Source organism: Ascaphus truei, chromosome 4, assembly GCF_040206685.1.
Source record: "Ascaphus truei isolate aAscTru1 chromosome 4, aAscTru1.hap1, whole genome shotgun sequence".
In the NCBI taxonomy this organism is placed as follows: Eukaryota; Metazoa; Chordata; class Amphibia; order Anura; family Ascaphidae; genus Ascaphus; species Ascaphus truei.
This window is the reverse complement of record NC_134486.1, coordinates 8,199,858-8,213,156: the sequence shown is the minus strand read 5'-3', so window position 1 is coordinate 8,213,156 and position 13,299 is coordinate 8,199,858. Positions and strand designations below refer to the sequence as shown.

General features: G+C 44.7%; 1 protein-coding gene across 5 annotated transcripts in view; it reads left to right on the top strand.

Moving 5' to 3' along the window:
- Positions 1 to 13,299, top strand: part of LOC142492556 (uncharacterized) — a 199,422-nt gene that overhangs the window by 148,616 nt on the left and 37,507 nt on the right. For all 5 annotated transcript variants that reach the window (XR_012800843.1, XM_075595259.1, XM_075595258.1 and 2 more), the window contains exon 9: positions 7,396 to 7,494. Coding sequence is in view for 4 of the 5 variants with exons in the window: in XM_075595259.1 (XP_075451374.1) it covers positions 7,396 to 7,494 (99 nt within the window). In the remaining variant the exon portion in view is untranslated. The remainder of the gene's footprint in view (positions 1 to 7,395; positions 7,495 to 13,299) is intronic.

Genomic DNA, 13,299 nt, shown 5'->3' with positions numbered 1-13,299 from the left:
TAGTGATGTGTGTATAGTGATGTGTGTATAGTGATGTGTGTATAGTGATGTGTGTGTGTATAGTGATGTGTGTATAGTGATGTGTGTGTGTGTGTGTGTGTGTGTGTGTGTGTGTGTATAGTGATGTGTGTGTGTGTGTGTGTGTGTGTGTGTGTGTGTATAGTAATGTGTGTATAGTGATGTGTGTGTGTGTATAGTGGTGTGTGTGTGTGTGTGTGTGTGTGTGTGTGTGTGTGTGTGTGTGTGTGTGTGTGTGTGCGCCCTTCACTCCGCCTCAGGCCAATGAGAGGTGTGCGGGGGCGGGCGGCCCAAGGGAGCAATCTCATTGGCCTGGCCCAAGGTTCAATGAGATTGCCGCTAGGGACACGGGGAGGGGCACAGGGAGACACATACAGACCCGGACACATAGGACACTTTCAGAAATATATAGTAGATAGACAAAATGGATTCTTGATACTTTTTTGATGGACCAACCATGATTCGATTACAGTATGCAAGCTTTCCAATCTCCGAGATGATATAAATGTTGTAGTATGAAGGTTTGCAGTGACATTAGTGGGGGTGGGGGATATGCTGCTGAGGCACGTTTATTGTCAGAAGTTGTGTGAGAAGAGGAGGAATAAGTGATATTACTCCTATTGCAACACAATGATACTTCAGGTACATTTGAGTCAGAGAGATAACAAATGGCACAGATACAACACAGACTATAATTCCCTGGCGCACTATCAGATAATAAACCTGACGAATCGGAGTAGTCCCATGAATCAAAAGATGGTATAAAGAAGATCCACAGTCCACAATGTCCCGTTCTTTTACACAGAATGTTGGTCTGAAAATACAAATAAAACAACCATTGCGCAGTACCCTATGGTCAGTATTCCAAGACCCCACCGTTGCTATCTACTTACTTAAAATTAGATGAGAATGGGCCTCAAAAGGTTTCTTTAAGTCCCCCACGATTGGCTCCGACTGATTCCTGCTGCTGGTATCACGCTTTACACTTCCAGCATCAGCATCACCATACCGATTGGGAACAGAAAGGGGCACCAATAGTGTAGCACTATAACATTTATTGTTAAAAATGACAAGCATAAAAACATGCACTCACATGCGAGAATGCCCTATGCGTGTCCTACAACGTGCCGTCCGCTTCACATGGGAGGATGCCGAGGGATTGCAGGGGGAGGCTGGAGCTGGCGTGGGTCCCCGCTTCGTGGCCGCGACTCGGAGCGCCTAGTCCCTCCTCCGATGACGTTCCCCGTCAATCAACCTCCTTTCCTTCCACAGGGTCTGCACGTTGCAGCACGTTCAACAAGCTCCACCCTACGCGCGTTTCGTGACTGACGTCACTTCTTCAGGGGTAATGGAGCTGTGGGGGCACTTGAGGTATTTTATACCCTTGTGCAAAGCTGACAGGGAGTTCCCATTAGTTGAATGTCTGATTGGGAACTCCTATTGATTGTCCACTTGTTGGCTGATACCTGGCAATTCGTGTGTTTAGCAGGTTTAACCACTTCATGCCTGGACAGCCAATTGCACTAGATGATTACATTCTAGCATGCTATAAAACACTTTACAAAAAATTATTTTATACATCAGTAACATAAAAACCATAATAAAACTCTATAAATTATAAAGATAAAAAGTAATAGCAACCTTGTGGCCTATTATTCAATGTGCGAGATAGCTATTTGTATTGATCACTTTTGCTAACAGCATAAAGGACCCAGAGGTGGAAAGAGATTATTTGCATAACAAAAAACCAAAAACAGATAACCTGGTTATGCAATATTCAACATCAGCAGTTACAGACCTAACTGTCCCTCAAAAATGCTGCCAGGTCAAATTCGATGTTTAGTCCTCTCGGGGTTAAGGTTTTGAGGGTATATATCCAGTAGCTTTCGCGTCTGGATATAAGATTGATTTTATCACCCCCCCTCCAATTCTGCTTGGGGCAGTCAATCCCTTTACAGATTAACCCTTCCGGATTTTGTCCATGTTTATTTTTAAAGTGACTGGAGACACTATGTGTCTCCAGACCCCTTTTTATATTATAAACATGTTCTGCAAGACGTCGTTTCAATGGTCTACCTGTTCGCCCTACATATTGTAGTCCACAAGGGCACTCTAACAGGTAGACCACAAAAGGAGTCTTGCAGGAAATGAACGATTTGATGGAAAATCTGACACCTGTAACATTGGATTGAAAATATTTGCATTTACTGCTGTACCTACAGCCAATACATTTGTCACATGTAAAGAATCCGTCCAATTCCTTAAGCCATGTTGTACTTTTTGTTTTTACGGAATTGAACGGACAGCTCGGGGACAGTTGAAGCTTTAGATTATTGGCCCTTTTAAACACTATCTGGGGGTGTTTAGGTAGTATTGTTTTAAGTATAGCATCCCCCTGGAGAATACTCCAATGTTTCTTAATTATTTGTGTTATTTTGTTTGACATCCCATTAAACTTGGTTATAAAGGGGATGAACTCTACACCCTCTACTTGTTTTGATTTCTTATTGTCCATACTGATAAGGTCATTTCTATCTATGTCCTTTACACTTTCTAAGGCCTTCTCAACCATATTGGGATTATATTCCCTCTGGATAAATTTATCCTTAAGATCATTGGCCTGCATCTCAAATATTTCTGGTTGAGAGCAATTTCTTTTAGTTCTTAAGAACTGGCCCTTGGGAATATTGTTAATCCATCTATGGTTGTGATGGCTTGACGCCAGAAGGTATGTATTGGCATCTACTTTTTTATAAAAGGTCTTAGTTTGAATAGACCCTCGCTCTATGAACAATGTAAGATCTAAAAAGTCTATACTTGTGGGGCTGATGTTAAAGGTGAATTTTAAGTTCATATTGTTGTTATTTAAGTATTTTTGGAACTCCCCAAGTTCCTCAACACCTCCACCCCAGATACATAGCACGTCGTCTATATAGCGTTTCCATAGTACAAGGCCCGCCCCAAATGGGCCGCCGGAATGGATGTATTCATCCTCCCACATGCCCATAAAGATGTTAGCATAACTAGGGGCGAACCTTGTACACATGGCAGTGCCACATATCTGGAGGTAGTGGCTGTTGTCATAGCTGAAGAAATTATGTGTAAGTATATAACGTATCCCTTCTATTATAAAATCTCGAAATCCCTGTTCTAGACTGTCATCTTGATTTAACACCCTACTGATTGCTCTAATACCCAGGTCATGATTTATGACGGTATATAGAGACGTCACGTCACACGTGACCCAAATATAATGATAATGATAATAATACGTGTGTGGTGTCTCTTAGAAAAGACGGGATTTTAGGGACATATTTCTGCAGAGTGGAGTCAATAAACTGCGACAAATTGGATGTCAATCCTAAGATCCATAAGGATCTTTGGAATCCCCCCGGACGCCCCATAATATCGGGGATCAAATCATTGACATCCAATTTGTCGCAGTTTATTGACTCCACTCTGCAGAAATATGTCCCTAAAATCCCATCTTTTGTAAGAGACACCACACACGTATTAAATCTAGTTAGGGACCTAAAATGGGAAGATCATTATATTTGGGTCACGTGTGACGTGACGTCTCTAAATACCGTCATAAATCATGACCTGGGTATTAGAGCAATCAGTAGGGTGTTAAATCAAGATGACAGTCTAGAACAGGGATTTCGAGATTTTATAATAGAAGGGATACGTTATATACTTACACATAATTTCTTCAGCTATGACAACAGCCACTACCTCCAGATATGTGGCACTGCCATGGGTACAAGGTTCGCCCCTAGTTATGCTAACATCTTTATGGGCATGTGGGAGGATGAATACATCCATTCCGGCGGCCCATTTGGGGCGGGCCTTGTACTATGGAAACGCTATATAGACGACGTGCTATGTATCTGGGGTGGAGGTGTTGAGGAACTTGGGGAGTTCCAAAAATACTTAAATAACAACAATATGAACTTAAAATTCACCTTTAACATCAGCCCCACAAGTATAGACTTTTTAGATCTTACATTGTTCATAGAGCGAGGGTCTATTCAAACTAAGACCTTTTATAAAAAAGTAGATGCCAATACATACCTTCTGGCGTCTAGCCATCACAACCATAGATGGATTAACAATATTCCCAAGGGCCAGTTCTTAAGAACTAAAAGAAATTGCTCTCAACCAGAAATATTTGAGATGCAGGCCAATGATCTTAAGGATAAATTTATCCAGAGGGAATATAATCCCAATATGGTTGAGAAGGCCTTAGAAAGTGTAAAGGACATAGATAGAAATGACCTTATCAGTATGGACAATAAGAAATCAAAACAAGTAGAGGGTGTAGAGTTCATCCCCTTTATAACCAAGTTTAATGGGATGTCAAACAAAATAACACAAATAATTAAGAAACATTGGAGTATTCTCCAGGGGGATGCTATACTTAAAACAATACTACCTAAACACCCCCAGATAGTGTTTAAAAGGGCCAATAATCTAAAGCTTCAACTGTCCCCGAGCTGTCCGTTCAATTCCGTAAAAACAAAAAGTACAACATGGCTTAAGGAATTGGACGGATTCTTTACATGTGACAAATGTATTGGCTGTAGGTACAGCAGTAAATGCAAATATTTTCAATCCAATGTTACAGGTGTCAGATTTTCCATCAAATCGTTCATTTCCTGCAAGACTCCTTTTGTGGTCTACCTGTTAGAGTGCCCTTGTGGACTACAATATGTAGGGCGAACAGGTAGACCATTGAAACGACGTCTTGCAGAACATGTTTATAATATAAAAAGGGGTCTGGCGACACATAGTGTCTCCAGTCACTTTAAAAATAAACATGGACAAAATCCGGAAGGGTTAATCTGTAAAGGGATTGACTGCCCCAAGCAGAATTGGAGGGGGGGTGATAAAATCAATCTTATATCCAGACGCGAAAGCTACTGGATATATACCCTCAAAACCTTAACCCCGAGAGGACTAAACATCGAATTTGACCTGGCAGCATTTTTGAGGGACAGTTAGGTCTGTAACTGCTGATGTTGAATATTGCATAACCAGGTTATCTGTTTTTGTTTTTTTGTTATGCAAATAATCTCTTTCCACCTCTGGGTCCTTTATGCTGTTAGCAAAAGTGATCAATACAAATAGCTATCTCGCACATTGAATAATAGGCCACAAGGTTGCTATTACTTTTTATCTTTATAATTTATAGAGTTTTATTATGGTTTTTATGTTACTGATGTATAAAATAATTTTTTGTAAAGTGTTTTATAGCATGCTAGAATGTAATCATCTAGTGCAATTGGCTGTCCAGGCATGAAGTGGTTAAACCTGCTAAACACACGAATTGCCAGGTATCAGCCAACAAGTGGACAATCAATAGGAGTTCCCAATCAGACATTCAACTAATGGGAACTCCCTGTCAGCTTTGCACAAGGGTATAAAATACCTCAAGTGCCCCCACAGCTCCATTACCCCTGAAGAAGTGACGTCAGAGTCACGAAACGCGCGTAGGGTGGAGCTTGTTGAACGTGCTGCAACGTGCAGACCCTGTGGAAGGAAAGGAGGTTGATTGACGGGGAACGTCATCGGAGGAGGGACTAGGCGCTCCGAGTCGCGGCCACGAAGCGGGGACCCACGCCGGCTCCAGCCTCCCCCTGCAATCCCCCGACATCCTCCCATGTGAAGCGGACGGCACGTTGTAGGACACGCATAGGGCATTCTCGCATGTGAGTGCATGTTTTTATGCTTGTCATTTTTAACAATAAATGTTATAGTGCTACACTATTGGTGCCCCTTTCTGTTCCCAATCGGTATGGTGATGCTGATGCTGGAAGTGTAAAGCGTGATACCAGCAGCAGGAACCAGTCGGAGCCAATCGTGGGGGACTTAAAGAAACCTTTTGAGGCCCATTCTCATCTAATTTTAAGTAAGTAGATAGCAACGGTGGGGTCTTGGAATACTGACCATAGGGTACTGCGCAATGGTTGTTTTATTTGTATTTTCAGACCAACATTCTGTGTAAAAGAACGGGACATTGTGGACTGTGGATCTTCTTTATACCATCTTTTGATTCATGGGACTACTCCGATTCGTCAGGTTTATTATCTGATAGTGCGCCAGGGAATTATAGTCTGTGTTGTATCTGTGCCATTTGTTATCTCTCTGTGTATGTTATACAGCCCTTGTGGATAGGGTTGTTATATTCCCAAGGCAGCCATTCCCCAACCTGCCACCACAGGCTGTGAGGAATTCACATTAAGGTTTTTCTTATAGGGGACACTTTAAATATTTATTTTATTTTTGTAAAGCACCTGGTTATTTTAGTTAATATTTAGGTATAGTTTTATAGGTTTGAGCGCTGATCACATGCTTTTAGTTTAAAATTTCCTCACATTTGAGTCAGGCTAACCCGTGATTAAACAGTGAAAGGCAGTGAACGGCGAGAAAAAAGGAAAGGGCTAAAGTGCACAAATAAAGTTAATTTGTTCAGCATGTTGCAAAATGTACACACAGAGGTAGGTAGATCTCTAACGTGTTTCTCGCCTGCACGTGCGCTTTCTCGAAGTCTTTGTTTATCATGTATTATGCTTTATTGGATTGAAGGAGCTTTATTTATCGCTTATCCTCCGTAATCTCTGAAGCACCGATATTCGACGTGTGCCTTCTCTCCGATTAAACCATGAAGAATAGATACGTGCGTATCCACAAACATTTACCTACATACACACCGCTGCTATATTGGAAGAGCCCTGTCGGGTTAGAGAACGTGTAGACTGTAAAACGTTCTTGGTCCAATGAAAGGTATTTTTCACATATTAGCCATGTGAATATTTTGGTTCGTGTTGCTCCTACTTAATTTGTTTCCATCCAGGTCACTGACATAATATTTTGGACATTTTCACAGTCAATTGCTAGTTTTTTTGCATGCTTCACCTACTTTCTATTTTGTTTTGAGGTTATAATAAAGGTTTGCTCTGTATCTCATGAGAAAACTCTTAGCCCAGCATGAAACATTGACACTAGTAAAACTCTTTAATTTGTAAACCAGGGCCCAAGCGATTGCAAGGCTTTGCACTTTAACCCTCACATATACACAGCGTTTGAGCCCTTACCCCAAAAGTAGAGGTGTCCGTCAGTGATTGCAAGAAATTAAAAGTGTCAGCAAATATTTAGGAGAGTAAATAATAGGGTTTGGGTCTCTCTTCCCTTAGGGCTTAATTAAATTTATTAGAAATGTGTAGCCATACTCTGCATTGTTTTATAGTGCTGCATTTTTATTTGTCATGGGAGGTCCCGAATGTAAAATGCTTTCAGAGGGGCTGGTAAGACATTGGATAGTCAGGGAGTTACAAAGGAGGGTCAATCTTAAAAATTGTATGGTTCCTTTTTCAGAACGGCTAACGTCTCGACCAATCAAACAGGAAGAGGTGGATTATATCAAGGTGTCTGTTGGGAGCCATGGATCCGACCGTATCACGACCACCTCTAGAGGTAAGGAAAACCAGTAAAACTATCTCCTCGCAATAACCTCCGTCACAGACTTTGCCACCTTCTTTCTGTAGCGTTGGGGAGGAGGGAGAATTATTCAGACACAAAGAAACAGAATCCTCAGCCCAGGATCCGATCTTTGATCTCAAAACACATCATTAGAGGTCATACGGAAAGCGAATTATAGTTGCACATCTAGACACGAGCTACAGCATGTAATCCAAGAACTCGTTACCGTTAGAGAGGAAGTAGTAAGTGCCCAGGAAATGAGGGGACGGGTTTTGCTGGGATTAAATACATTCATAGTATTTCATATGTGACAAAGACTACTCTGATTTATTAAGATGATCTTTCAAGTTCTACTGAGGAAACCCAAGTTTAGGTGTTGTGTTTTCAGAATATGAGAATGTTTGGAATAGACACAAGGGAATGATTTAGAGGTAGGAAATACTGCGTCAAGCTTCGAGATCTTTGGCCCCTGTTCAGTATGCTGTGCAGCCGTCTTCTCTGTGCGCGGGAAGATTTAAACTCCATGAATTTGAATTGGGACGAAATAAAGGAAAAAAGATGGCTGATTAACATACTGGGGACCAAGAGTATTGCAAGGAGGGAGAATGGACAGACTGGATGCATCAAATGGTCTTTATTGACAGTCAGTTGAGATGTTTTGTATAGGATGCAGGCTACCTTTTCACAAAATGTTTTATAAATATACGCATACACTTGGGACACAATACAGAATTGAATACCCAATAAAATGATACAGATATCCTGATTTTTCCCCCAGACCCCAAGAGGTATCTGTGATGTCATTTGTTTCCCAGAAGCTGCAGTATATGCAGATGTATTCACCTCTCTGGGTTATCCTACTCCTGGAATAGCACAAATCTGCCCCTGTTCTGTCACGTGGCTTCGATGTCAGCCCTGATAGCAGGTTTGTGGTGTTACAGGAGAAACTGAGCTCAGAGGTAGTGGGTAATCTCCGTATACTGCAGCCTCCCTGATATTTGCATTATAAGGAATTACATCTCAAATCACTTCTTCTCTAAATGGAGTTAAATCAGGGTCGGTACCTAGTGTTCCTGTAACCCTCTAGCAGGCATTAGATAGAGGCTCAGTACATGCAGAAATCCTCCGCACGAACAAATGTATCTGAATGTGTAACACGTTATTTTGTTTTATCTGGTAATCATTGGGAAGGAGTTGGGCAAATAAAAACAGAACTTCATTACAAAGCGGGTATTTCGGATACAGACCATGTGTTTGCGGGCGCAGACTCTGCGATCCCCAGTGTTCAGGTGTAAAAGTGAGTAACTGGGATCACACAGCAGTTCTTAAAAAGGAAATCACAAATCCTTGTTCATTTCAATAGCCGCACAAACTGAGGAACGTACAATTCCAACGCTCTCTTTGTGCCTTTAAACCAACACAAACTTACAAACCTTGGTGTGTGTGTGTGTGTGTGTGTGTGTGTGCATAAAAAAAATAAAATTAGCTTCTTGTAGGAGAGAACCTCTGTGTCACCTCAATAAGTAGCCTATATATAGTAGAGAAAAAACACAAGAACAGAAAGCACCATATACTGTAAATAAATAAACAAACTTTAATAAGACTAAGGTAAAAATGATCATGATGAGTAATATACTCGAATAGGAGCGTCTAGAGTGTGGCTTGTCTGAACAGTATATGTGCGTCCTCCGCTGGCTCCAAAAACATCCTGATACAGCTTGTGGGGATCTCTTCACTCTCCGGTGTTGGCGTCCCCTTTCACTGATTGACATTGGTGGTTTTAGGACCACGAAGTGGTGCAAGCGTTGTCCCTCTGGCACCAGGGTAGGGATCCCTCCCCTTCCGGTGTCGGTGTCCCTCCGCAATGGTCTGATAGGATCCGATGGAGACTGAACCTCGTGATATAACTATGGAAGCCTTTGGTGGAACTCAATTTCTCTTAAGCACTCGCAGTTTTTGAAGTTCTGTGTGCAACAACATGTATCATTGTGACTGGGAAGGAAGGGGTTAAACGTATTTGCTATGCATTACTGTGTTTGCCCTGTCCCAGCCATTTTTTATTCCCCATTTGCAGGCCATTCCCTGCCTGCGAGGGTAAAAGACAAGATGCATTGCTTGCCATAACCTCTAACTGACACATGATGGCAGTCTAGCAGCTGGCATTTCAATGAGAAATACTAATTCTAGAACGAAAGCACCCAGAAACCTGATTTTTGAGGTGCAAGTACAGTAAGACAAGACATGCGCGTACATATCATTTTTACAGTTATGACACGAATAGAACATGGCGTTTTAATAAAGTGTGTATAAACTGCAGATTGTAAATGTAAGGCAGGAGTTATTTTTTGTAAGTCCAAGCAGGAATTACTTGGACATCCAGCTGTGATATGGGTGACTGAGCTGGGGGCATTTTTATGACGGAGCCTCAAAGGGATCGCTGAATTAGCACCTCCCTGTCTAAAAGAGTGTCAGTTATGAATAGACCCAGCAGACCCATAATGTATTTAAAACTGACATACTGATGCACAGCAGATGTCAGGCTAGTGACCCCTCCGGGTCAAAAATCAGACTTAGTGGTGCCAAGATATGGGTGTAGCCCAGGTATGCCAAGTGGCATGGGCGTCAACCTGACCCATGCGCCCTGCCCACCGGACAGCCCTTTTGACCAGTCTTATGAACTGTGGGTAACTTGGGTATTCGTGGGGTTTTTTTGTTCCCACGAGGGGGATTGGATCCACATGTTAAAGATAGCTTTGGGCAGTCTATAACTGTGGCTCTCCAGGTATCCCCAGTGTGATTCCTGAATTTTAATCCATGATGTAAAGATGCAAGGCTTTGTTCCAGTACAGCAGCAACTAGTCCAGGAATGAAGGGGTTAATAACAACATAACCACAGGACTTTTAAAACCAAGGCTGCATTTTTTGCACTTGCAAGCAAAGGACAACTTCTTTCGTTCTAAGGACAATTTATTTCGTTCCCTTATCCCAGTGAGTGTTGTTTTAAGTGTATTCTGCAGATGTTGTGTGTTTGTCTATTAAGGGAATAAATCACAATTTATGTTTGCAACTTGTTCTGTTAAATCAAGTACCCAGAAATATAAATGTGTTGATAAAGTTGGTGTCATCGTGACAGGCTTTTAAAAAACTGGTGGCAGCGTGGTGGGATACTGATTGAACCTATATTGCAGTTTTCTGCGGGCTCTGTAATATAGTGAGGACCTTGTAGCTTGCGAGCTCCTCAGACAAGTAGCAACTGACACACACTTCTAAAGAGCACGAGAGACTTCACTGTTCCCTTCACCCATACCCCGAAGGCACCATGAGCGATCGCTCAGGAAGATTCAGGTCGTGGACCAGAGAGAAAGTCGTGGAGAGATGTGCGGGGTATGGCTTACCGACAGATGGGCGGTCGAAGGCACAACTGGAGGAGGATTTGGAGCATCATGAGGACCGCAGGGTCTTACCAGAGGGGCAAGTCCCCGTAGCTGCTGTGTTGGCAGACACTATTCAGCCCAGAGTGCAAGAGGTCCCTCCAGCTCCGGGGCTGCAAGGACATGAGGAGAGTGCTAGTGACCCCCCGGTCGTGGGTGGCTTGGCGCCAGGGGTTGTGGACGAGGTAGCAGCTGCGGCTGCCGAGCGTGCCGTCCCTGGGCTCACTGCACTTCTGGCTACATGGGGAACGGATGTTAACCCTGCGGAGCGGGTACAGCTCCTGACAGCAGTGCTCGGAAGAACCCACAACTCCTACCTTGAAAACGGGAAACAAGGTCTTTCCCGGGCAGATCATCACAGCTTCAGCAAGTTCATGGATGGCACAGATGACCTCGATGCGTTCCTGGATGATTTCGAGACGCAGTGTTCCCGGTTCCGAATTCCAAGGAGGGACTGGGTGGTCAGACTGCGACCACTGTTATCTGGCAAAGCCAAATGGACTGTGATGGGAATTCCACGCGTGGATGCAGATGACTACGGTCTTGTGAAAAGCAAGCTGCTAACCCAGTATACCCTGACCCCAGAATCTTACAGGGGCAAGTTCCGGACGGGGGTGGTACTCCCCGGAGAGTCATACAGCACCTATGCCGTTAGGATGGCTTTGCACGGGACTCAGAGGGTGGAGGGGAATGAGATTACAAAATTCCATACCCTGCTAGACTTATTCTTTCAAGAGCAGCTGCTGCAGCAGCTTCCCACAGATGTGATGGGATGGGTCTATGACCATAAACCTCAGACCTATGAGGATGCAGCGAAAATGTCAGATGAGTATGTGGCCAGCCGAGTTGCAATGAAGGACCCTGTAGCACCCAAAGGAGTGGGCCGTGCCCAGGGTGCTAAGACTACCCCTCAGTGGACACACCAGCCTGCGGCAGCAAACAACACACCCAAGGCTGCAGAGTTCAAGCATGAAAGGCGGTGTTATTCCTGCAATAAAGTTGGGCATCTCAGGCCAGATTGTCCGGACCGGGACCAGTCCAAGGGACCCCATCAGGGGCAACGCTCACCAGCTGCGAGGCCGGTCGCCCGTGTGTGACTGGCACACACAGAGGAGCCAAGTACATCCGTGGAACCAGCCCACAGAGGGATGCCCGGCAGAGAGACTGCACTTGCCACCTCAGGACCTGCAGCAGAGAGCGGAGGACATCAGGTTGCTCCAGTCGGGATGCAGCCCAGCGATGTCCGGCAGAAGCATCTGCAGAAGGTGACCATCGGAGACCAGCAGGCGGATGGCTTGCTAGACTCCGGTGCCACCGTGACTTTGGTTCACCCTGATATGGTGCGGCCAGGGGATTTGCTCCCGGGCACCAGGATGCAAGTGACCATGCCAGACGGAGGTCCGCGGTCACTCCAGGTTGCCCGGGTCTTTTTGGACTGGGGTGCCGGACGTGACATGAGGAAGGTGGGGGTTTTGCCAGGGTTAGATGCCGAAGTCTTGCTGGGTAACGACCTAGGACACATTACCTGTGTTTTTACCACTGAGCTGGCGCCTGTTGCAGTGATCACCAGGAGCAGTCAGCAAGGATCGCAGCAGAACCAGCCCCTGTCCTCCTGCATTTGGGACCTTCAGTTCCAGTAGTCTCTGCAGAGACCAGACAGGTAAGCCAGACTCAGTCGCTTTCTGACACTGACTTACTGTTCCTTGTACCTGTTCCCTGTCCCCCTGACTCAGATGTGACCGGGGGGTGGCCAGAGTTAGGTGCCCAGTTTAGGGATGCAGTGCGAACTGATCCCAGCTTGGAGGGCATGAGACTGCGGGCGTCCGAGTCTAAGCCAAGCAAGGGGTCTGATTACTTCTTGTGGCACCGCGGGCTCCTGTATAGAGAGCAAGGGACCACTGTGTTAGATGAGGTATGGACGGGGATGAGACAGCTAGTGGTACCCCGGGAATATAGGCAGCAGTTGTTGCGGGTAGCCCACTCCATTCCACTAGCGGGGCATCAGGGGGTCGCTAGGACGCGAGCCCGGCTGTTGCAGCGTTACTACTGGCCGGGGGCATCCAGTGAGGTGGCAGAGTTCTGCCGATCCTGTGATGCCTGCCAGCGAGTAGGTAAGGCGGGTGACCGTGTGAAGGCATCCCTGAACCTGTTACCGGTAATAGGAGAACCCTTTCAGCGGGTAGCTATGGACCTCATGGGACCCCTCTTGGTTCCCAGCTGGTCAGGAAAGCTCTACATTCTCACGGTGGTGGATTTTGCCACCCGGTACCCTGAGGCGGTAGCGCTTGCCAGTATTGATGCTAGGGCAGTAGCTAAAGCTCTGTTAGCCATTTTTTCTAGGGTAGGTTTCCCTAGTGAGATCCTAACC